This window comes from Calonectris borealis, chromosome 19, assembly GCF_964195595.1.
Source record: "Calonectris borealis chromosome 19, bCalBor7.hap1.2, whole genome shotgun sequence".
In the NCBI taxonomy this organism is placed as follows: domain Eukaryota; kingdom Metazoa; phylum Chordata; class Aves; order Procellariiformes; family Procellariidae; genus Calonectris; species Calonectris borealis.
This window is the reverse complement of record NC_134330.1, coordinates 4,113,516-4,139,630: the sequence shown is the minus strand read 5'-3', so window position 1 is coordinate 4,139,630 and position 26,115 is coordinate 4,113,516. Positions and strand designations below refer to the sequence as shown.

General features: G+C 41.0%; 2 protein-coding genes across 14 annotated transcripts in view; both read right to left on the bottom strand.

Annotated features, from left to right (window-relative positions):
• Positions 1-12,518, bottom strand: part of TRIM37 (tripartite motif containing 37) — a 37,738-nt gene extending 25,220 nt beyond the window's left edge. For 10 of the 12 annotated variants that reach the window (XR_012676561.1, XR_012676562.1, XM_075168474.1 and 7 more), the window contains exons 1-5: positions 10,993-12,518; positions 9,242-9,343; positions 7,873-7,913; positions 6,666-6,782; positions 5,312-5,399 (exon numbers count right to left, since the gene is read on the bottom strand). Coding sequence is in view for 9 of the 12 variants with exons in the window: in XM_075168474.1 (XP_075024575.1) it covers positions 5,312-5,399; positions 6,666-6,782; positions 7,873-7,913; positions 9,242-9,343; positions 10,993-11,013 (369 nt within the window). In the remaining 3 variants the exon portion in view is untranslated. Of the gene's footprint in view, positions 1-339; positions 545-5,311; positions 5,400-6,665; positions 6,830-7,872; positions 7,914-9,241; positions 9,344-10,992 lie in introns of those variants that run through there. The other 2 variants (XM_075168481.1, XM_075168480.1) reach the window with 2 other exon arrangements.
• Positions 12,519-12,598: 80 nt separating this feature from the next.
• Positions 12,599-26,006, bottom strand: SKA2 (spindle and kinetochore associated complex subunit 2). 2 transcript variants are annotated; one of them, XM_075168486.1, is made up of 7 exons: positions 25,878-26,006; positions 18,432-18,521; positions 17,461-17,637; positions 16,065-16,151; positions 14,651-14,690; positions 13,775-13,907; positions 12,599-13,043 (listed from the first exon to the last, which is right to left on the bottom strand). In XM_075168486.1, the coding sequence occupies exons 1-7, from the start codon at positions 25,908-25,910 to the stop codon at positions 12,917-12,919; spliced, it is 687 nt and encodes a 228-aa protein (XP_075024587.1). In that variant the 5' UTR covers positions 25,911-26,006; the 3' UTR covers positions 12,599-12,916. The 2 variants fall into 2 exon arrangements, with proteins under 2 accessions (XP_075024587.1, XP_075024586.1); XM_075168485.1 differs by lacking the exon at positions 13,775-13,907 and having other exon boundaries at positions 25,878-25,992.
• Between the last annotated feature and the right edge of the window lie 109 nt (positions 26,007-26,115).

Here is a 26,115-nt window from a genome sequence, read left to right as displayed (position 1 = left end):
GAGAGATTCCTTGCCAGATCCTCGGCAAGTGACTAGTAGCATGCTAAACTTTGAAATCTTAGCTAAGTGATATAAAGGATTGATTGTGCATACATAATCCTTTAGACATAAACCGTTGACCAGTCTGGTACTAGGACTGGATCCAGCCGCACCTAGACTCCTGTCTGAGAAGGAGTTTAGAAAGAAAGGGGGACCTTTCTGAACCTCATGACTCAAGGGGAGGGTCTCCCTGACACTTTTGTCTGACCCTCTCCTCCATGCAGTAAATAATCAAGTGTACCTTGCCATCGAATCTTGTTAAATCACTGTTGCATTTACCATTGAACTTCGTTAACTCACTATTTTATGTCAATAAAGTATATTTTTGCTTCTCTCTTATGAGTGAAGCGCACTTTCACTCCATCTGCGACAAACTGGTATAGTCAGCAGGATGGCAAGTAGTATCACTGATTATTTATGAAGGCATGGAGTAAATCAGCGTCCCAACTTCTCAGAAGAATGGACTCGTGACAACTGGCATACTTCAGAAGCCACTGAAGAGCACCTAAAGGTATGGAGAAATGCATTAGCCCTAGGCATTCCCAGAGCCGCGATTCAAGGCCAGCCTACCGGCATTATCTTGAGTCTGACTGAAACATTCCAGAAACGAGATAACCGTGAAAGGAAGGAGTGTAGTTCAACTCCTCCAGTGACAGTCCCAAGAGAGGGAGACAACCCCTTCCCCCCTTAGGGAGGAATTGCAGGGCATGAAGCCAAAAAAAGAGTGTCCATACAGCAACTGGGCCTGCCTGTCCGAAAAGTGGAGGCTTATTAGTGGATGAGTGATGATGTCCTGTACATTTTAATTCCAGTTCGTCTTCAAGGACAATTGATGACGTTTTTAATAGATACGGGAGCACAAATTTCACCCCTAACACAAGATGCCGAGAAGCTGGGCGTGTGATCCCGAGGCAAAGAGTTAAAGATTAGCGGTGCGAACTGAACGAGTGTGATGTACCAAACGGCCAAGGTCAATTTATGGCTCTTGGGCGAGAAGCGCATGTTGACTACTCACTCTGCAATTAAAGATCATAATGAAAATATTTCAGGTTTCGATGTTTTAAACGGACAAACCTGGCGCCTACCGAATGGCAGCATGCGGTCCTTCGGCTCAAATATCAATCCCAACCCCGGCAGAAATCAGGAGGCTACAGCGCATGCACTTTGCGCAGCCCCTGCCCTCCCTGAGTCAAAAATTACTAATGTACCGCAATATCTGATTTCTGCAGCGGCACGAAATGGAATTTCTGAAGTCATACCTGATCTGGAGAAATGATAAATTATCTCCAGAACCCACTGCCCATATAACTCACCTGTCTGGCCAGTTCGGAAACGAGACAGGAGGTGGTGTTTAACAATTGATTATTGGTGCCTGAATGCTAATACAGGCCCGCTAACAGCTGCTGGACCAAACCCTGCAAACTTAACAGCTACGTTGCAAGCAGCTGCGCACCGTGCACGGCGGCGCTAGGTGTAAAAGGCATGTTCTTTATGGTTCCCTTGAAGGAGGAGGATAAAGAGAAGTTTGCTTTCACTTGGGAGAGAACACAATATACCTTTAACAGACTCCCACAAGGATATAAACATTCACCCACAATTGCTCATACCGCACTTGCTTAACTTCTACAGACAGTCTCACTCCCCCAAGAAGTGAAACTGTACCAATACATAGATGATATTCTGATTGGAGGAACATCCCCTGAGAAGGTGGGCGAAGCGGCAGCAGCAGTAGAGCAAGCACTAAATAAAGCAGAAATTGAGATTCCACCCGGAAAATGTCAGAGACCAAGTAAAGAAGTAAAATTTTTAGGTACTTGGTGGATAGCAGGCAGCGCAGTGATTCCTCCAGATACCTTAAGAAAAATCGAAGAGCTGCAAATGCCCCTATCAAGGAAGGAGTTACAACAAATCTTGGGAACTTTAGGATATTGGAGGAAGCATGTACCTGGATTTTCTATCATTTCCCATCCATTATACTCACTCTTATGAAAAGGCAAACCCTGGGAATGGAAATTAGAACATAAAGAGGCAGTCAAAACTCTAACTGAAAAATTAAAAACATATCAGCCTCTGGGACCAGTACACCCCCTGTTATAGCTAAATGCGGTTTCGTCAAACATGCTACTTACTGTATACTGTTCCAAACTGGCCTTGATAGGCCAAAAACACCTTTACTGTTTAGCTCAACTGCATTTAAAGAAACAGAACGACGATACTCTGAATGGGAAAAGGGACTTTTATCTTTAGTCTGAGCAGTTAAACAAGTTGAGAAAATACATCAGGGACAACGAAAGGACCATTTAATTTCCTAGAAGCAATCCTAAAGGGGACTGCTCCCCCAGAAGGAGTTGTACACAAACCCACTATCAGAAAACAGTATGCCTACATAACAGGAGTTGCAAAAAAATACGCAATTAACTCAGGGACACACTAAGGTTTCCAAACTGCAGATGCCCATAAACACAGAACCTTTAGCGTTACAACAATCTTTTAAACCTTCTCCCATTCTGGATGCACCACCCCTCACTGAGGGTACACCAACAGAAACCATTTGGTTTACGGATTTTTCAGCAAAAAGGGTAAACGGCAATATAAGGCCATTGCATTAGATATTACCACCTGCAAACAAGTAGTAGAGGAAGGTGAAGGCAGTGCACAAGTAGGAGAAATAAGAGCAGTTGTTTTGGCAGCACAGAATGGAGCTAAAATTATATCTGTAGACTCTTACGCTGTGTGGGCCGGTGCCACACAGTGGCTCTGTCAATGAGAAATCTTGAATTGGGAAGTAGATCCCCAGTCTGGAGAAACAAAGATTGGCCTTTATTACTAGATATAGCCAGGAAAACACCTTTCAAGATGGGATAGGTAAAAGGTCATGCTAAGGATTATCAACCAGCCACAAAGTGGAATCAAAAGGTAGATGAGCTAACTAAAATTAGGAAAATCACCTTAAATCCTGAGTGGTATCGATTGGGAGAATGGTTACATCAAAACCGAGGCCACACAGGTAAAGACGCACTTTACTTTGCTGCACAGAGTAAAGGCTGACCTATAAACAGAAAAACTTGTGAAACTATTATTACAGAATGTCCCCAGTGTAAATTGAAATTACAGGGAGATCATCCTGCTAAAGCACCACCTCTGCATATCAATGAAGGGAAAACTTTATGGTCTACATGGCAAATTGATTATATCGGACCATTCAAATCCTCTGCGGGATATCGATACACCCTCACAAGAGTGGAAGTAGTCTCCAGCTTGCGTATGGCGACTAACTGTCGGAAAGCCAACGGGCGAAATACAGTGCTAGGGCTATCGTTTTGGTTCTCAAATCTACCTACTCCTGGTGTTATCCAAAGTGATAATGGCTCACATTTTTCGTGTAAGGAAGTGCAAGATTGGGCAAAATAAGAGGGAATTAAATGGGTATTCCACACCTCATACTACCCTCAATCAAATGGGATGGTAGAAAGAGCTAACAGCTTATTGAAAAGGAATCTCAAACCACATGAGGCTTAATGGGATACGCAACTTCCCAAAGTACTCCATCAATTAAATAATTGATATGGGCCTACTGGAAGCCCTGTAAGCCGAGTATTCTTTGCAAAAACTGAGTACTCGTAAATAAAGTGAGCACAACAAGAAGTGATTTAAACAAATTAGGACAACCATTGTGGTCTTCTCTATTAGCATTGGGAACTAAGCAATGGTCTTATCTGATACATTGCCTCAGTGGGAAAGAATTAATGAAAGGGACCACCAATTGATTGCGTAGGCACTTGGTGTAGCCCAAAATAACGTTTCTCTAGCTCTTAGTTGTACCCAAGCTCAACTGTGGATGCAATCTACAGTAACAGCAATTATAAGAGAAGGTGAAGAGGGCACCTTACCCACTGAAATTCGAAAGGTAATTTGGGATAATGCAACTACATTTGAGAAAGAATTCCAATCCTGGTGCCATTTAGTCCATTTCACTTATGACCCCATCAACGATAGGGCCACAGCTTTTGTCTTAACCACACGCAATGCTTCGGTATATGCCGCATTCCCAATCATTGCGTTAGGATTAAATCACAATGGAGCTATACTCTATCCATTAGAACATAGAATGTGGGGCCAAAGAAACGGAAACAAATGGCAAACTGTTGATGTTGTACAGGAACAAGAAGGATTTATTTGTGAGAGTAACACCATCAAAGGCCAAGACATTTGTCTTGACACTGAACAAAATGTTTGTCATTTTGAAATACATCCCAATGGAGCCCCTGAAATTGTACTTGTATATATTGGAAAAGGATGTGTTTGTATGAGAACCCTTTGTGATTTTATATTCGTAGATAACGTTACTGTAGATACAAGCAATCGCTCAAATATTTGTTTATAACTTTACTAAAGTTATGGGATGCAACTTTAATTATTCAGCTGCTGTTATGTCTTATCAGTTGTTACAATCTAATTATACCTTGAGTCAAGATTTATTGCCTACCCCCATCGGAATGAATCTTACACTGGTGAAGAAACTACCAGAATGACCTGTGTCAACTGCTAGAACGCATCTGAAACAATAGACACAAAACCCTAATCACTGTTCATCATGACATAGAAGAGCTACACCACGTCTTGGAAAGAGTGAAGAAGGATGGAGAACACCATTGGTGGAAAACTTCTTGGATGGTCACCAAGAGCAACAGGAGTGTTTAATCTTATGCTTCACCCAGCTGTGATTTCACTAACTCTAATACGTCTATTGCCTATAATTATATTGTATATAAAGGTTTGGTACATGATAAAACAAATAACCCAACTTCAACCACCCAAAACCTACAAATTAATGCATAACAAATGGCAGGGCTTTGCTATCTACTTACCATGGATCTCTAAGCGCACAAACTATAAATATACTATTCATGGAACAGAGGCAAGAGGTGACCGTAGCACCACTCTGTGAAGGTAAGATGAATTGACTACAGTCACGGGGTGGAGTGTGGCAGCGTGCTCCCCCCGTCCGCGTAAGCAGTACCCACCAGTGGGAGTCCTGACGGCTGCTCCCAGCTTATGCTGGACTTTGGGGACGGATGGCAACACAGCAGCCATCGGCTGTCTGGAGCAGTGACCCACACGTCTTGCTGGTATGCAAATATGACTATAAGTCAATCAGCTCACTCCATAAACGGTGGACAGCCCAGGGCTCTCTTTTACAAGTGAAGTGCACTCTCACTCCATCCGCGACATATTACACCATGTGCACATAAGCAAGCAAGTCTCTTCTTACCATTCCTCCCCAAAGCGCACATTGGTGGCAGATACACTTCTTGCAGGTCCAGCAGAAAACACTAAGCTTTTCATGATGATTTTCACACCTTAAGCAAAAAATACACATATCATCAACAGAAAATAGCTATGAATTTTCTGCAAACTCAGTTTAACATTTTCACTTTTGCTACCCAATACTGAGAGTAAAGCACAAACCATCAGCATAGTTTTGCAAGAATACTACTTATATTCAGTAAAAACCTTTTGTAAAATAAATGTTGCTCTTAGTATTCTCTCAGGAAGTACTTCACAGAGATAGAGAGAAAGTACATTACTAAAATTGGATTTCTACCCAGCAGATAAAGGATATTATCAATGAATCAAGCTCAGAATTCTGGAAGTTACTACTTCACATTATTAAAATCCTAATCATAACACAACCTAAAGTAACCACAGAGCAATGGCTCTTAAACTGTTTGGACAAACTGATCTTTGACATTTCTTAAAATTTCAGGAACAGCATCAATCAAGAAACTGAGCACAGACCAGGCCAGACCTAGAATACATGCCTCTCCCTTCCCCCTCCATTAGCATTCAGGAACTTGAGGAGGAGGCAGGTATAGAACACATAATTAGTCCCTGTCCATTTTTCAATGCGTCTTTTCACACTTTTCTCCTCCAGATCTCCAGAATATATCTTAAAGCACATAACAGCACTGGTAATGGGATAAAACCAGGAGAAAATCCTGCTGAGAAATTACTGACAGTTGCTCCTAGGAAGAGAATATACCAGAAAATACAGGAGGCTCCGAAGACAAGGAAGGAGAATGAACAGCAGTAATGTGACCGATACAGCAATAGTGGTGCTTTCTGTGGGACTTTATATATTTTCTTTGATCTCAAACAGGGTTTATCAATTACATTTCGCAAGGGACCAGAAGACATCTTCTCAGAACAGCTTCTCTGCTTTTATGTGCCAAGATCCCAAATCAGCACCCACAGTCTTAATGGGACTGCCAAACTAGCAAGCCATTGAGAGAAGACTTATTTCAGATGTATGGTCACTAAGAAGGGCTAAAAGCCTTACGAAGTATTACTACCCTTCATGTTTCCCATATCTCTCATTTTAACTATATTGAGTCAAACTAGAAATAGTAGTAGTTTTCTAGGCAACGCCACTGAAGAGCTTTTCTCGTTCCATTAAGTATGACAGAAATGAACTCCAACTTCTAGTCAGACAGTGAGCAGAATTCAGCTTTTAAGTAAGTAAAAGTTACCAGTTTGTTCCCTGATTTTAATAATGAGCTGAAATTAAAAGCCTGCTCATATAAGTCAAACTGCAAAACGCGTTATGTGAAGAATGCTCCATTTACTTGTCTTTTTCATTTTCTTCGTGCTTTGTGAGATTGCACAGTTGAAGTGTATCAAGCTGCTGTGTGACCTCTTCTGCCCAACGACAGTTTACGAGCTCTCGTAGCTGTAGCGGGGCTCTGCAAAAAGCATTGCTAGAGTTAGAGCAAGAACTCAGCTCCAGGAGCTAAAAGAGAAGCATTGAAGTGAATTTAGTTCATCAATTCTACACGATCAGAAAAGTCATAGGCAAAAAGCCGAAACTGTACTAGTTATTTCGGGGGAAAAAAAAAAACAAGAACAAAAACGGAAGAACAAGAAATGGAATGTTTTAAGTCAATTTGCTCATTTGGGGGCTGCAGGAACTAAAACAAACCACCCCACAATGACATACAGAATAGTGACATGGGGAACCCAAGAACTATTTCCAAATTTCTTTATAGGCTACTGCATAAAGCAAATAATTTCATTTCTCAGTGCTTCTTCAATTTCTCCCATTATTCAACTATCCCCACTGCAGTGCTTCAATTATCCCCTTTGTAAAATGTAGATATATTTACCTCCTTACAAGCATTTTAAAGCTATTGATCAAATACTTTAAAAGCGGAATATTAAAAAAAACTCTGCAGAAATGGTTGGTTAGTTGTTTTTAAATATCTCCTTTCCCTTAGGGGAAAAAATATGCTACCTTCCAATTTTTGGTCTATCAAGAGCTAGAATTGCTAGGTACTCAAGAACCAGAAGCACTAAGGGCTTGGGGCGACGGGGTGGGGCATTGCATTAAAAAAATCCAAAACAGACAACACATTGTAGCTACCTCTCAGACAAATCTGCAACACATAAGTAAGTCTCACAAATTATAGATATTAAAAAAGTACACATTTCAGTCTGAAAACTGAAGCTTCTGGTCTCTGACTCTTGCAAGAAGAATATAAAGAGTTCTAAAGGGAATGCCATCTAGTTACTCTTATTACACCAACTACATGCACTGAAAACAGCAGTGTAATAGGGGAAGAACAAAGATCTTGCTTAGCTTGTCACAAAACTAGAACATATTTTAGAATAAGTATTATACCAGGGTAAATTTTTGTAGTAACAGCAGGCAGATTTTAACAGTAGTAAAAATCAAGCTCACAAATTTAGTGCAACCTACAGTGAAAAAAGATCGATCGTAACAGGACAGTACACCCAATTCCTGATAATTTATTTCTGATATTAAAAATACCTTACCTACAATGAGGGCACTGAGCTCTTTGTTCAGTCAGCCAACGCTATGAAGGAAAAAGGAAAAACATTTTTAAAGAGACCATAAGAAAACAACTGAAAGCAAGCACATTCTGTCGTTAATTAGGAGTTACTTCTTTTTATTACAGTCTTCCTATATTTTTTCCTTTTTCTACAGATTTGTAGTTTAACTGTTCAATCAAGCTGCTATTTGTAGCTTAGTAACACAGCAACCACTCTTCTTTGGATGTAAAAGACACTTCAGTTAAAATTATACAGAGAATTCCATTACAAACCACACACCTGGTGCAGACTCCCACAGTCTTACACTAAAGAGCATGTTTCAACAAAAGAAAGCAAAAGATACAACAAACATATTTTTCAGAGTCTAAATTATTAGTCTTCAAGGTAATTTATTTCTTCCTCTTGAGCTATTTATACGCAAGTTAGACAGCTGCAGTTCAATGATCAAATCCACAAGGACCCTTTTAAAGTTTCTCTTCCAGAAAGTTCCAAAGACAAGTAGCAGGGAAAGAACTTCACCTGCCCACTACAACTTACAAGCGTAAAAGCTCAGCAGTTGAAGGGCTTACATTTGTCAGCTCACTACTACATTTAAAGATTCTCATGAATAATCTCTCACCACCCAGCAACAATATGTCACCTAACATTCTTAATATGTAACACAAATCCTTCACCTATAGTTCCTGTCAGAGCTTTCAAAGCAAATGATGATTGTTCCAATTTCTGGAAATACTACCGGAGGACTGAAAACCTCAGCTGAACCCTCTCCCACTACACTAACACGTAACAGCATGTGGATTTAGAACTGAAGTGTTACACATTGGTAACCATGACCTTAATAAATGAACTGAGGAACTTCAGATGCTGCTTCAGCCTGCTATACCAGACTCCCTCAAAAGAGATTTTGCCTGTATCTGATCACATCATACTAGTTTGGTAAGCATTTAAAAACATCTCCATGATGACAAAAGGTGATGTTATGACCTTCCAGTGTTCCACACTGACAGATGCAAACAGCATTTGCTTCCTGTTCCAACTTTTGTCTTCCACACAGGCATCACTGACTCTCAAAAGATGCTAAAGAAGGCATCATTACAGGTCTGTTTCTTAAAAGCAATTATTCCAGATAGTCCCTATAATTAGCACTACTGAATGCAATACACAGCCTGCCTAGTTCTTCCTCAGGGTGTCATAAAAGATTTTGAAAGGGAAACTAAAGAGCACAGAGCAGGAAAAAGGAATCCTTGGAACTCCAGGAAAAGGAGCAAGAAAGTAGTAAGAATGTGATCACAAGATCAGTAGTTTTTAAGTTTATACATTTGCAAGAATAAACTATAATAAGCAAACTCACCCGAATACAACTGAAACAGCACAGTTTGGAGCAATGAGGACACAGACGTGCATCACGCAATTTCTCCATACAAATAAAACATCGGAATACTTCAGCAATGCTCTGCAAAGGGTACATTATCACTATTGTTAAGCCACATACTTCAAACATATCAGAGTTCCATTTATTTTCCAGGCAGAGTGCCAGGTTTCATAAATGCAGTCCCATTCCAAACAGCTACGGATAGCGCATCTCAGAGCGAGATACTAAGTCAAACACCATGGCTCTCCTTCCCGCTACGCTACACCTCCTACACTACATCAGCTCTCAGCACCCATTTTATAACACTATTCTTCTTCAAGGAACAGTTTCTTTGTTTGGTTTATCTTTTTCCACGAGGGCCTTTCTATAGTCGAGATACTATTCCTACTTGTGTTCACATGGGATTGAACAGTTGCCAGAAGAAACTGTGCTGTGCCTGCAGATTCTGAATCCACAAGTTTCAATGTACTGGCACTAAACTAATTCAAAAGCATGGTAAGTGCATGTATGCATTATACAGAACGCTAACGAGAGGGGGTGAATTGGATGGGGCATTTTTTTTTTTTTTTTTTTTTTTTTTTTTTTACAAGATTTACATTCTTTTAAGGACTACCATTAGCACTGGCTCCACAATTTCTATACCCCCTCACACCCCATTTAATTAATCTTGGGCAATAAAACCATAATTTAACATATTGTTTTACTATACCCCTTTGAAGACAGAAGGAGTTTGTTCTAGAATATAATCACCTAATCTCTCTCCATTCCCAAAATGAGACAGGTATTTTGAAATGCCAAGCGACGTTTGCTTTCCATATTGATAAATTTTTCACTGATAAAGAAGTTCTACATTCTGTATTGTACAGGAGTTAGATCTCTTCTGGCTTTAACTACAGAAATTTCAAAGATTCTTCAAATGGGCTAATTTTTTCCCCACAGAGTTGAAATTATAAATCGGCACAGAAGGGAGGCATATCTTCAATTTACAGATACAGTATCTCCCATACATTAGTGTCTTCTTTAATGGTTGCAAACCATTAAAATACAATACATACACTTACAGGAGATTATCACACAAGGTCTTTTAAATTCTTCTCCTGTTTGGCTGCTATTAATACAGACCGCAGCAACGCGTGCAAGCTGCCCAGGTTACAGGCAGACACCGCCGAGTATTGTGCCTTCACACACGCCAAGACGGGTTCTGTCAGCGCCAGGCCTCCATCCACCTCCAGAACAGGCACCTCCGAGGCTCCACCAGTTTATTTTCTAACCGTGACTATGTAAAATCACTGCGTGTCGCCTAGAAATGCCACCTCTCGACACCCTGCTTCCCTTCTGCCCAGCTCACCAGCGCACATACGAGCCAAGCTCCGCGCTGTGCGCATCCCTGCCCACCGCAGAGCCGCAACCTGTTTTCCGCCTCTCGGGCGGCCCATAGCTCGGTGCCGCTCGGCCTCTTTCCCCTCACACAAGGGAGGGGGACCTGCTGAGGGCACTGCGGCCCCGGCGCGACCCGCCAGCCCTCCCCTGACCCGTAAATAGGTCAGGACGGCCTGCCCCAGACAACCGCCGGGAAGGCCCGGCCCCGCCGCTCGCCATCCCCCGAGGAGGAGAAGGTGCAGCCGCCTCGCGGCCTCGGAGATGCGCCCCCGAGGAGGCAGCGCTTCCCCCGCACCGCCCTTCCCGCCTCCCTGAGGGAGCGCGAGCGCAACCGCCGCCCAACCGCTCACCTCCACGCTCTGCTCGTCCATGGCCGCGGCTCCGACGGCGGGGCGGGGGGAGGCTCTCCCCGGCCCCTCTCCCCACCGCACTGCCCGGGGGTGAAAAGAGAAGGCGCGGGGGGTTTAGGAGCCGCCGGGCAGCGGCTGCGCCCCAGCCCCCCGCACCCGCCCGGCCATGTTCGCGGGGAGCGGCGCAGCTCCTCCCTCCGCCAACCCGCCCTGCGGCCGCCGAGGGGAGGCGGGGCCTAACCGCCGCACTGCGCACGCGTGGCCCGGCCCGCCCGCCGCGCCGTCGGGGGCCGGGGTGGTGCCTCGCGCCCAGAGCCCGCGGGGGCTCCCGCAGCGCCGGGGCCCGGCCAGGTCACGGCTCAGGGGTACAGCGGGCCGTCAGCGTGGCTGTGGAAGCTCGCCGCGCTCCCGGCCCGGAAAGCAGGCGAGAGGTGCCGAGCCGGCGGCGCAGCTGAGGAGCCTCCGCCCGCTGGCAGGTGCGGCCGGCGCCGCCGAGGCACGGCTCCCCGCCGTTGTTGCAGCAGCAGCAGCAGCAGCATCGCACCACTGAGCGGTAACGTGAGAGACGCTGCTGCTTTCTCAGAGGAATTTGCAACTGTTGGGTTTCAAGACAAAAAGCTTGGAGCTCAGCGCTGATGACAGATGTCAGGAGTAAGCGCAAGCAAGGCAGCGCTGAACAAAATCTAGCTGCAGGGATGGATTTCCACATCTCGCACGGCTTTGGAAACATACACGTCCTCAAGGCTGCAGCTGCAGTTAAGTTACACTCAGCACATTCTTAGATGCAGTTGTTTTCCCACTAACAGGTATCTATAATTATTTTAGCCAGATTTCACTAATAAATTAGATCTTTAACCCTGTTGAAGGTAGTGAGAGTAAGGATTAAGTCCTGTATTGAAAATGGATCAATACGATTGTCTAAATCCTTAAATACTAAACCAGTTTGTGAAGTGATGGCAACCTTGTAGGTAAAAGGGCACACTCAGCAGCAGACATCATAAAATCTAGTTATCCTTGTCCTTTCTTCCCCCTTCTTCTTCAATACACCACCTGTTCCTCTCCCCAACAAACTCTAAATAGACCAACCAGTTCACTGATGAGTGCAGAAATCAGCCTCTCTCTTCCTAGGGGCATTAATTTAAATTTCTCTCCTTTGACAGCCATCATTTTTCACAAAAACGGTAGGAACTTAATAAACTTCAGATACCTTACTCTCTCAAATTAGGCTGAAATAAATATAAAAACATTAAACATTAAAAAAAACCTTTTTTTTTTTTTCTATGAGGGTGGTCAAACACTGCAACAGGTTGCCCAGGGAGGTTGTGAAGCCCTTATTCTTGGCGTTCTTCAAGACACCGCCCTGAGCAACCTGCTGTAGTTGGGCCTGCTCTGAGCAGGGGGTTGGACTCGACAATCTCCAGAGGTCCCTCCCCACCTCAGCTATTCTCCGAGTCTGCAATTTTGCTGGACTGTAAAAAAAAAAAACCAAGACTGTTCACATCAAAGGAAAATTAAAAGGGTCAGGGACCAGGTTCAGGTGTTAGGGCAGGGCTCAGGGTCAGGAGTCATGTAAACAAAAGCATAATAAATCTATGGCTTCATCTCCTTAGCTTTCATCATTTATTCAGGAATGTTAAGTACAATTAAGTGGCTTAAAAACCCACTCAGGAATGTAAGCAAGGACATGGAAGTGTTGCAGGCTAACAATACTTTTTAAAAATAGAACTATAGTTCTATAAATATCCAAGATAAAATACCAACCTCAATTAACTCTCCAATTTTAAGGACTATAAATAGAATTTGTGTACACAAACTTTAACAGCTTCCCAACAGTGCACTCAGAACTCCTAGACACCAGAGAAATACTTGCTTGTTAATAATCCAGGATACTTGTGTGTTAAATGAGAAAGGACTGAGCTTTCATTTACTCAACGAATTTAACATTTCCTCGTTTGTCAAGTTCCACAATAGCAAGTTCTTTCAAGACTCGTATTCTTGAGTCAGTGGCTTTCATAGTCATCTCGTTCATCTGCGAAACATTCAATGCTGCTCTGTAAGACAAAAGCAAACTATTTAGCAAAACAGGGTATCAAACATCAGGTCTGGCAGAAAAAGGCTAAAAAGCGCATACTGTTTAATGTTTTGCGAGTGCTCTGTAATTCTCATGCTTACTCAGATGGTCATCAACTTTTCTGTGCTACTTCAAATTGAGAACAGTCATTTGCTAATCCAACCTTAAGGTTAAAGAGACAGAACTCCTGAGTTAAAAACGTCCTCATTTTTAATACCAGCCTGCGAGAAATCCACAGCGCACATCCCAGACAGGGGTCAGGGCTCAGGCAGGCCGGAGGGCTTGGTGTGGGGAGGGCAGGGTTCGGGGGTCATGGTTTAGCATTAGGGCTTTGCTTTTCCAGCCCGGATGCAGATTCAGAAAGCTAAAAGGGTTTGGCGGTATGACTGTATCAGCAAAACTTTCTTGAATAGACCCAGTTTTGGACATCTGTACAGTGAAAAAAATCTGTTTCTGAAGAACCTGACATTCAGTTCTGAAAATTATCAAATCATCAAGCCGTTTTTATAAAAATTAATTTAGGAGGTTTTGTATGATGGCCTAACACTTTGGGGTATGTACCTAACCAAGAAGAGTGTAGGGGAGTAAAATCAAATTATGAAGTTGTAATATAGCAGTGAATGGTTAACTAGCTGTTTTTGTTTAATTTGAAAAGGCTGAATTTTGTTACAGCTTATAAAATTCTTACTAATGAATGGCTTTAAGTCTTACTTGTTCTTATTTACAATGAAGTGGTTAAATAACTCCCTGTACAAATTGTTTAAGTCTGCTAGTTTAACAGTACTTCTGATACTGCTTGGTACAGTCATAAGTATTTCCTTAGTCAATGGTTTGAATTGCGATTCTAAAAAATTGGAAATAGAAGATATTGGTTTATTCAGAAATTAGGCCAAAGGTAGAAAGTACTTCCATTATTTTTTTTTGTTGTTGTTTTTTAAAAGAACTAGGAAAATTCCTTTCTATAAGTAGGGATAAATGGATTAAACAAGAGCTATTTCTATGGTAAGACTAGGACATCATTTCTCCCAGACCATAAACACAATACTATCCACTTCAATACCATCAAAAGCAAGAAGAACTCCCAGAGACATGGGAACTGTATGTGGAATATGACTAAGGGCTCACTTGCTTATATTAAAGTCTAAATTTTTCACCTCACATAAAAGCAGTTGTTACTAGTGCTTGAGAGTGAAAACAGTGAATTTACTGTGCATCATAGACGCTATGTTTTTTAAATAAAAGAGCTTAGAAACCATATCTAGGTCTCAGCCTACACCTGCTTACTGTGAGATTTGCCCCTATTGTACTAGGGGTAAAACAGCCCTTATTTGTCAACTGAAGTTATTTACAATATTTGCCTTTTTCTGAAAGTAAAACAGTTTAATTCATTACTCCCTGAATTCTAGATGGAACTTGATATGTTTAAATAGTACAGAACTGTTAGAGTTCAATATTAGAGATGGAAGTCTTGAGAGATTGACACTAGTCACAAAGCTTACTTACTGAGGCTGGGGGTATGTGGGGGAGATCAGTCAAAAGGGAAAAAAAAAAAGAAAACAGCGGGAAGATTATTCTTTTAGCACTTACCTTCAGTTGAGCTAGGGACTGTAGATCCTGAACAAAATGGCTAAAAATAAATGAGATAATGTCAGGATTTGTTGGAATTTTTTACCATTTCATTTCTGCGTTAGTAATTACATTTTACTATCTGGTAACCAAGGATCTTGCAGCCACTGAAGTCAACAGCAGAATCTTAGGCATTAAACAAACCCTGGTTTCAAATAAAAGTAAGTTTAAAACAGATACAGAAAGATTTATATACAAGTCAGATGAGCCTTTTCAGCTTTCTCCTTTGCATTCCGGCATGGATCTAGCTGAAGCACTGCACATGCAGCAAAGGAAAAAGCAATCCTATTCTCAAGCAATCTTCAGAGGCTGACAGTTCTGACAAGCTGAAGGCAGCTACATCTAACTCTCCCCAGCCAGAAATACAGCACTGACGAAAAAAATCCCAGGGCCTTTGTGGCATCTTTCCATTCTTTCTGCCTTTCAGAGAACATCTTCAAAACACACTCATAGGGACTGATACCAATTAAACTGGCCTCAGTAGCTGTAGGATATAGCTACATTTTGCATTGGGCCTGGTTTATGCCAGCTGTATCTTAAGCGCTTTAAAATTAAATAATAGAAAGACAGAAATTGAGAGCATTTATCAAGGTAGGAGAAGATATTTGCAAAGAAAGAGTGAATGAAGCTGCAGGATACTGGACGGCTTTCATGCAAACCAACCGTGGCAATAAAGGGACAGAAAGCGAGGCATCCTTTGACAGAAGAGTAGTGGGCAGTGAGAAGACACGTAGAAAAAGATAAGGTCAATAAGATAATTACACTCTATTAACCTTCTTTAATATTTTGCTTTTAATATGAGACCCAGACCAAATCTTTGCAGCTAATTATATTCAAAGTTTGTGCTTTGAGTAGCAATGGGAGAATATCTTTTTTAACAAATAGTACTTTAGATCTATGTTCCACTGCATTACAGTTAGAATATACTTATTGTTACTCATATTCCAAAATGTATTTAATATTTTACAGGAAATTAAATTTCTCTCCATTTTGATATACATTGGTTTGAATCAATTACATTCTTCACTCCCACCCAAAGGCTTCTTATGTAATGCATTAACAGAACAATAGGATTGACAAGAGCAACAAACTGCATCTCTGAAAATGAACATAAACATATCCCAATTAAAAAATAAGGGGAACACAGTCTTCCGTCAAAGCAAATTTTTCCATTGTGGACAATTTAATTGGAACAAATCACAGACTTAATCAGTATACAATAAAAATGAAAAGGTTTGTTAGAAACTTTAGTCCCATTTCTGAAAAATTCCATTCTTTTGAGAGGTATTAAGTCACAAAAACAGCCCTTCTGACTTCAGTTGAGCTACTCAGGATTAATGGTTTCTGGAATACTGACACTCTGTGGCCTAATTACCTCTTCCACTAGCAATTCCATTTCTTTAGCAGTTTGGCAGGTTAACTGCTGTGCTGCAGCCTGTTCTTCTTCTGACAGAGGTAAGCGCTAGAGAAAAAAAAAAAAGAGAACTCTGATACTTTCAGTTCCTAGGGTGATATTTACAGAAGAACTCAATGTTTGTGTAACCCTTTTCTCATGGAAATTACTAGTAGACTCCTACTTTCCTTCAAATGAAAGCAAATTTACAAGCTAAGTATTTCTGAAAAATCCAACCATAATATTCCTTTAACATCAATACTACAAATGATTCATTGGAAAGAAGATAAATTATTCAATACAATTAAGTATTTCACTTAAAGACATTTCTCCGTAACAGTTTAATCCATCTTTGGTTTAAGAAATATACAAAGTACAAGAAAATCTTTATCTAAACAGTATAAATGTAACTCAAGAGACAAGAGTCTTCCACTTTAACAAAATCCAAATATGAAATTATTATTGGCAGCATATCCTTGGAACACAGGGAGAGAAAATATTTTTTCCTTTCTGTGACATATAACTACTGTCTTTTAAATCATTATACAGTACATTTTATCTATAGAGGCTTACCAGTAACGTGTCTAGAGCTGTTGATAGATTAAACGCAATCTCGGGGCACTGTCATTAGAACACTAAAGTGAGAGCTGAGATCTGGGAATATGTTTTAGTCACACCAGTTCTGTCTTTGCCACTAGATTATCAATTAGCTTTTTTGATCTAAATCACCTTATTTGTAAAGGGACAAAATGAATGCTTTCACAACCTCTTCAAAACTGTCATGAAGCAGTGTCTGAAGACCACTTACGAAAATATGTTGTTTGTTGTTGGGTTTTTTTAACAGATATTAGCATTATCATACTGAGAAAAGCTTATTTCTTTGCACTATCAGCAATTCCACCACATGTGTAACAATGCTTTGGTTTTAACTTACTCACTTTAGACAGTGAAAATACATTTGCCATTTAAAAGCTTTTTTGCCTTTTAAATTGGGTTTCACGTTCTAATTTCTTTAAGGTAGCTACTTTTAAAAAAGTCAGTATAGAACTGTGACACAGCTGTGCACAGAGGCATCAATTTCTATGAAACTATTCAAACGTATGTCACACTAGTCACACCATTATGGTATTACTTCAACTCCAAAACTGAATACCGCTAGCTCAACTGTTGAGTGATGAATCAGGCTTGTGATTTACAGAAAGAGCTCCAATCTTGCAAGCATTTCTTCAGGTAAACGGTCGTCTTATCCTCTAGGAGTCTTCTAAGAGCCTGCACGTGTAACAGTTTCCAGTGGAACTACTCACGTCTATGTAAAGGTTACACAAATACATGCTCATGTACAGGAGTGAGACCTGAGTGATTAAAATGAAAATACTACCTCAAGACCAGTATGTTGCTGTAATTCCTGAACCGTCTTCATTGTGTTCTTTAGAGCAGCACGGATGCCCTTCATGCATTCTTTCTGCTCTATGGAAATTTTTTCCATCTGCATACATAACGTTTTATAACGAGATTTCACCACTGAGAGTTCTTCCAAGAGAGCAGCTGGATTTTCCTATGTAGAAATTAAAAGTACATTTAAACTATTTAAGAAGAGAAAATTAATGTGGCCACATACCAATTAAGTGTCGGCATTAAAGCCACTAAAATATAACATGAAATGACCCTTTACAATGAAAAGTAGCTGTAGCATCTGTTTCATCTATACATTTATTAACACTATCTATCATTTTTGCTTATGAAAAACTAAAACAGCACAACTCCATAGTTCCACAACAAATACAGGAGGATGAACTTCTTGTGTTGGTGAATTTTAACGGCTTTTCTGAATTGGAATAAATGAGGGACTTCTAACTAAAAAGATTATTTTTCCACTATATGTCCCAATATACATGGAGACAAGGACTTTTTTATAAAACCCTTTACATGCTGCCATTTTTTGTCTTCCTCTTCCTCTCATCTCTCTCCCAAATCTGAATTTAGTCATTGCTCACTAGCAAGTTTATCTTTGATCTCAGACCAAGGGTGTGTTTTAGCTCAGATTGGAATCTGTCTCTTAAATTTAGGTGTTAACGCTACTACTCATTTCTCAAAGCAAAACATGGACGAATTTCACTATACCAAGAAATCAAGGAAGTTTTGTTGGTTTCTGCACTGAATTCATATTAGGCCAGTTATCTTGATATATGATGCAATATTTTAATAATAACAACAACAACAATAAACAACCAACAAACAACTAGATAAAAGAACAGCCAAATATATTTTAGGATTAAAGAAAATTACCCATTTATTACCAACTTTATGCAAAATGCAATAAAATCTATTACTTCCATCTGAAAATACTACCTCTGCTGCTGCGTCATCAGGAAGACTTTTCATTATTTCAAATTCCAGTCTGTGTTGAATATAATCCAGATCAGATTCTGCCTTCTGGAACTAAAATATTTAAGGTCAGCCACAGTGTATTAAAAACCAAAAACTGCAGACAAACCCCAACCATTCACCTTTCCTGTATTTCAGGAAAGCAGAAGCCAGATGCCTCCATTTTAAAGGTTTGTGTACTATAAAATTAAGTTTCTATTCCTCCGATCTATTCCATTAGCTAATGTTTGCCAATTCTGCTGACACACTTCTAGCCTGAAAAATATAATGCAATAAACTTGCAGACTTAACCATTTTCTTCTCGCATGTAAGAATTAAATGTGTGTGTACACACACACACACTTATATTAATTTTATCCTCTTTCCATTTGTCTAACACAAATTACCCAATTGTTCTCTTGCCATTAGTACCTTTTTATGCAGCTCCCCAAAATGCATGAAAACATTTCCATCTCTTCCTATGTTATCTTCCATCTCCCTTCCAACGCCAAACCTCCCAAGATGAAGTTTAAGAAGTACACCAAAGAGGTAAGTTTTATCAATAGAAAAGAACATGTATCTTTTTTAAACTGATCTTCACTTGATGCAGGAGATACTTGATTTTTTTCCTTCTGAGATATTAACATATTTTCCATCAATTTTTAAAGCTTTTTCTTGGCTAGTTGCTTTTCTTTTCAAACATTAAAAGTTCTGTTAGCAAAACTGCAATATTCGGTTATTTACACAGCAGAGATTATGAATAAGTGTTCAGGATCCAAGCATATCAACAGAGATTTTATTATTAATTATATTAGGAATGCATTCTCTCAGATGGTTATAATACCCATAATACATTTTATTATTCCCTAATAAACCAGACTGACAAATAGATAATAAAATTGACAACATCACATTTCTTTCCTTCGGATAAATAAGCCACCAGAGAATTATCTAAATGCCTTGTAAACCAGTCTGATAGCATTATTACTTAATTAATTTTAGTCTGCAATTTTAATATCTATTAAGGACTTCTGCTTTAAAGAAAGGCAGTTTTCCCAGTTCAGAAAAAAAATCATTAATTTCTTAACGTAATGATTTGGGGATTTTACAGTCACAAAAGAGACTACGATGAAAGCAAGTAAAAAATGCTTGTAACTTACTTAACTCCATGTGGTTTTCACTATTTATATTGAGATTAACCCTGAAGTAATCATTACAACTTTTTAAAGGATCAAAATAAGACTATATTTGTTAACTGTATCCCAAAGTACTAACTGGCAGTGCTGTAACGGTAGCTAAAGTGACAAACTTCAGTAGTCTTTGGATGTAGCCTGTAGTCAGGCCTGGATACCAAAAGGATGTTTATGTTTTAAACATCAGCCTTGGGATCCACCTTCAGGAACTGCCATTAATACCTTTGAGGATCTGCAACTTCAGATAGCCTAAAGGAATAGTGGTCGATCCAAGATATTCTACAAGTAAAATCCCCTTTCTGATGATGTGAAAATGTATGATCTTTCATATATATACACACCTTCAGCAAATTTTCAAATAATAGCTTAAGAAACGGGAAATAAATCTAGTAAAGACCTTGAGCATCTATAAATCAAAGGGAAAGCTTTCACCCGTTACTCCCATAACTTACCATTTGCCCAAGAAAACTCCTTCCCACATCTACCCCAGAAACCAGTCATGATAAAATGCGAGAATAAAATACTTTTTACTACACTATGTATTTTTAAAGAGTTCATGAGGGATTTTTCGTAACTGTTGAATCGTTTCTCTTCTCCTCCACTAGCGAACATTTTTAGGTTTTCATTTCTAGAGGCAGGCACCCCAAAAAGATCTTTTTTTGCTTTTCTCCAACTCCTCCATTTGATTATTAATTTTTGGGAAAGCAGACAATGCATATGGGTGGCTTTCAAAAAAATCCATGAAGCTCTGTTCCTGAAATATTCAATATTGATTAATTTGAGATTTACAGAATGACAGTAAGCCACTAATACCATGCTACTACTATGATTCAAGACATAAAAACTGAATGTGACGCTGAATGCTTATCCATCATATGGCTATAATTTTGAGATTTGTGCTTAGTGAAAATAATAACACGGTTCAGTATCACTGCTTTCTCCTGAAAGCATGCTAACTCTAAGAGAAACAAAATTTATATTCAGCAATTTCAAAACACGTTTATAAGCACTGCCATATGTTCCTCCATTATGATCCATTTTTCCTTTGTTTTATAAATATTTGTTTCTTGCTGTATTTCAAGAAAAACACACCTGCAAAAATCTCACCTTAATGTTATAGGTTAGGACCATTTTTATGATGAGTATTGTACAACAATCACACAGAAAATGCAGTTTCTGAAATGCAAACTTGTAATTTACTCACAGGCTTAGAAGAAAGTGTTAGAAGCTGTGAGGCCAGACTCACACCATGGCTGCGCACTCTGCTTTCAGATGCTTTGACAATACTATTGCACTGCTAGCTGTAAAGTACAGTAGTGCAATAAAGTCAGAGCATTCGTTAGCAGGAAGAATTCTGTACAAGTAATCAATACACTCAAAATATGTATTGGGAAAAATAGGTAGAGTCAGATAGTAGTTTCTGCAGATCATGGAGAATTGGATAGGGTTCATGTTCACCAAGTCCTAATACAGACACACAAGAAATCACATATTTCAAGACATTATTATTATTCATAATCCCTGTCATTCCACTGACCAAGGGGGGTGGGTGGGGGGAAAAACACCCAACAAAATGCTCAACAGATCTGTCGGAAATTCAAACAATTTGATGCTCTTAAACGGAAACTACATTTCCAAATTTACTTATTTCTTAGATTTGCCTCAAAGCAAGCAAAGATTCTAAACTGCTGTCAGACAGATGTTCTTAAACTGCATTACAGGGAAATTTTCTGGACACTAGAGTTTATTCTTCTTATTTGCAGGTATTGAATCACTTTAAAATGCACTTAAACACACACTCATTTCCCAACCTCATGGATGTATATTATCACTGGGGTTACCACATGGATGTTAGCGCACCATCAAAGTGGGGGTGTATTTCATAAATCTCAAAAATGTGTTTCTTTTTAACAAAAACAGTAACTTCATATAAAAAGTTTGAGAACTTCTATGGTTTGAATGCGCTAAGATTCTTAACAAAAAAATGCAAAGAAACAGAGGAATGGAGTGGAGAGAGATGGATAATTGCTAATGCACACAGAGGAACAACCTGAGCCGACTCCACACCTGTCACATTTCTCTGTAGGAAATAATGCTACACAGTGTTCTTTCCTCTTTGTAGGGCACTTCTTTCTAAGGAAACACACGCACAGAGTTGATGGTATTTGTCATTAGAAGATCAGTTAACATTTCTCCTTGGCAAATAACTAGAAGATGAGTGCAAAAAAATAAATTAGTGGCAATCCCATTTTACAGTTGTTTTTCAAATCACCTTCTGGTCTCAGACATACAGTAGTGATTATAATAATAATAATAAGAAGAATGAGTAAGTAGATAGCATTGCTGGCCAATGCCCTTTTAACATTGCACTGCTTTTTGTGCATGATCACTAGTAGTACAACATAAAAAGGGCACTGGACAGACACCACTCAAAGAAAAAAGCAGGTCCACTATACCAAAAATACAGTGACAGAAATTCACTAAATTGCTCTGAATGAAGCACTCTCGTCTCATCTGACAGTTTATCTATTTGTTTTCAAATTTTACTAAATGGATGTCCACAACATTTCTTTCAGTGCAGACTGTTGAAGTGCTGTTGAAAAGATCGCTGGTCCCAACTGACTTCAGTGAACTCTTGTGCAGCACAGTCTGAGGTGCCTAAGTCCTAAACTACAGCACCCAGTATTATTTAAATTGTTAATAAGTCAGCTTTACAGTCTTTTGCATAACGAATCTCATCTTTTATTGTAGATGTTATGGTTCATTCAGCTCTTCTTTTTGCTGTACTTTGAGCAATAGTCTCAAATAACCATCAATTACCTGGTATTTTCACACACATTGTTCTTTTCAAGCTCCTACAAATTAGTTTATCCCTGGTTCCATGAGACTGAAATGAAGCTTTCCATGAAATGCATGTCAAAACCTCTGGGGAAATAAGAAGTGTTATTTTATCACACTTCTGTGGAGAGAGCTGACTTCACAGGAAATCCAGGAAGAAGAAACAGTGAGCAGAAGGAAAAGCAAGAGACACAAAGCTGCAATATGTGAGACATAGTTGCCAATGTACATATTCTGATTAATATAAACAATGACAAAGAAAAATACTGCACTTTTGAGTAAGGTTTGGATATAGGAAATTATTAAGTGAAATTGTTCAAAGTGTATTTAAGAAATCACCCTTTTCTTAAAAGAAAAAAAAAAGACAACAAAAGAAACAGGTGAAGATGCAACTGCCTTGTGCCACCCAGCAGTTTTAACGGAAGAAGGCAGCCAGGCATACCATCTTCCATCTTCTGCTAGAAGAAATTAACAGAAGAATCAAACAGAAAAATGTAAGACTAACAGGGTGAAATCAAAATCAATTTGGTTTTCAAATGGATTACCCAAATGATTTGGGGTAATTAGAATGGGGTGAAAGACCAAGCTATAATCTCAAAACCTTTGGAAGTTGTTATGCACCATCTGTGCAGGTAATTGACCCAAACAAGTCTCCACCTTAAAATTATTTGTGCAATGATCATTTTGGTCTACTCATAAAGCAGATCATAAGACAGTGACCCACTACTGTCTTCTTCCACTACCATATATTAAAGCCCCTGTTAATCTTAAGGAGGCCAAAATACCTCTCTGACTATTTACATGTCCTAAAATGGGAATCACTTGAAAGTAAGACTTCCAATAAAACACATAAATAAACCATGACATTAAATAAATAAATAAATATCAACATCTAACCTAGGTATCTCTAAACAGATTTCTAAATTATTATTTCTAAACTAGGCTTTACAAAAAAAAAAATTCTAACAAAAGATATGGGGAGATCAAGCTTACACTATGGGCCGGGCTGAGGTTTTGAATTTGAAATTAGAACAACTTCAGAGCTCTGACAAGAATTTAGTATGTCACTGAATTAAAATACTGTACATTATTACCACTCTAGGCATTCAGTACGATGACTGCAGTTCAGTAGCTAAAGGAGAGCAAAAATAACCCCCACTTCCTCAAAAGCATGGTTTCTTCAAAGAAAAAAAAACAAAACAAAACACACCACCTTGTTTTTAAAGTGCGGTAAAACAGAGAATTAGGTAGGATAGTTTGAATTCCCTGATCTTTCAACTAATGCAGGTATTTTGGCATTTATTCAAATTGTTAGTTTTTATTTCTTAACAGAAATAGTATTATAGCTTAAAATATTCATTCAGAAGTGTCTTACTATTGCAATGACGTGCAGGTCACTCAATGAGGTGACAAAGGCATGTTAGCAGAACATGCTACACATTTAGACAACTTTAGCAGTCACATTTAGACAACTTTCAGCCAGTTGGTTTTTAGACAACAAACACTTAACTTGCCCACTGTTCCTAACGCTTTAAGGGATGCATTATGCTGGTGCTGCAGAAAAGTGACTGAAGGAGCAATAAAGTAAGTAAACTAAACAAGTTTAAACACAGGGCATTAAGCAGCACACCAATTTTATGTATTAAAGTCTAGCGCTCATTAGGTTAAGGAATAATGTGGATATACAATATTCCTCACCATGTTCTCCTAGTGTTCTTTCTATTCTTAATTTCTCTCAAATATTCCACTTCAGTGATGTCACTGTGTACAAATAAGAACTAGGAGACTATTAAACTCATTTTTACATATTTCTTAATTAGAACTTGAAACCAAGATTGCCAGAGGAGAAAAAAAGCAAAGACAAGTCTATTGTATTATTTGTCTCTCTATTGAATAATGTACTTTTTCTCCATGACACCTGTAGTTTATCAATTAAGTTACCTAACACTGCTGCTAGGACAATTAAAATTACAAAAAACTTCTGGAAGTTTCCAAGCAAACCCCAAAGGAGCATCATATTTTGGAGAACTACGTCAGTACAAGCATTTATGTAAGGATTTAGGGACAGAAATTATATTATCTGTTAGGCATTTGGATGCATAAAGTATTTCCAAGACATTTCAACTAAAAAAAAAAGTGTAAACAAGATTACATTATTTAGAAGCAAAAATGAAGATCAAGATTTGAAGGATGCCACAACGAACTTGGCTGTTTAAAGAGACAGTTTTCCATTGCCTCTGAATGTGTGAAAGCACAGCATAGTTTTTTGGTTTTTTGCTTTTCCATGAGTGGGACAGGCAGAAAGGCGACTATTACACGAGGTAGCTCAGTCTCGCCCTCGGGGGCTGGCTCAAAGAGCACTGAAATGAAGTTAAACGCTGTGAAGAACTACACGAACTCGAACGGCTGAAGGAAAAGCCACCCCCTCCTCAGGACTGGCTACATCCCCGGCCCCGCGAGGAATGGACGACTGAAGGGGCCGGTGCGCTCCCCCTGAGGCGCCGGCGGGCGGCCCGGCCCCCACAGGCCCCTCTCCTCAGGGCGGCCGGCCCGGCCCCGCAGCGCCCACCCGCGGCGAGGCGATGGGGGAGGCTCCCCGGTTCCTCTCCCGCTGCCAGTCCCGCGGACCTGCCCCGCTCTACCTGCCCCCTCCGCCCGGGCAGAAGGAGAAGCGGAGTCCGAGGCGCGGCGCCGCCGCAGCCCCCGGCTGGCAGCCATCCCGCTGCATCCCCCCGCTCCCCACTCCCCCCCGCTGCCGGCGCGAATGAAACAGCCCAGCCGGCCTCCCCTCCCCGGACACCCCCGCAGGGGAAAATGGGCCAGCCCAGGTAAGAGCTCCACCCTCACCCCCCGCTGAGACAAAATGGACTAGTCCGAGAGCGCTCTGCTCTACGCCGCCCCCCCCCCACCGCGACGGGGAAATGAAACGGCCCGGAGCGGTCCGGCCGCACCCCTCACCGGCCCCGTTGCCCCCGCCACGGAGGGCAATAAACGCGCCCGGGACTGCGCGGAACCCGCCCCCCCTCCACAGCCCCCCAGGTGAGAGGGAAATGGCCGGGCCCTGCCCCCGCGCTGAGGGGGTGAATGGAGCGGCACCATCAAGCCCCGCCCCCCTCGGGGAGAAGCGGGGGGGGGGTAGCAGAATGGACCGGACCGGCCGAACTCGCCTGACCCGAGCGGCGGACGGCGGTCGCCCCGTCGAGGGCCGCGCGGGCTCCGCTCAGGGCCCGGATGGGGCGCGGGCGCGGCTGGGGGCGCGAAGGGAGAGCGGTCTCCCCTCGCGCCCCCAGCCGCGCCCGCGCCCCTCCTTTCCCTCCCTCAAGCCCTGTGCCCTCCGAGGCGCTCCCGCCGCCGCCTCCCGGCCCGGCCGCCCCTCAGCCCGGCCGCCGCCCGGACTCACCATGGCCTCGAACCTGGTAACCGCCGTCTCCATGTTGAATAGTTGACATTCCTCAGGCGGCGGCGGGGAGATATACACCCCCCGCTCCGCAGGATGGGAGAGTCGGAGGGCCCCATTGGGCAGCTGTCACTCGCCGCTCGTCTCCCATTGGCTCGCCGCTGACAGAGGGCGCTCGCGATTGGGTCGGGGAGAATGTAAACCCTCTCCGAGGTAGGGGGGAGCCCATTGGTTGGTAGAA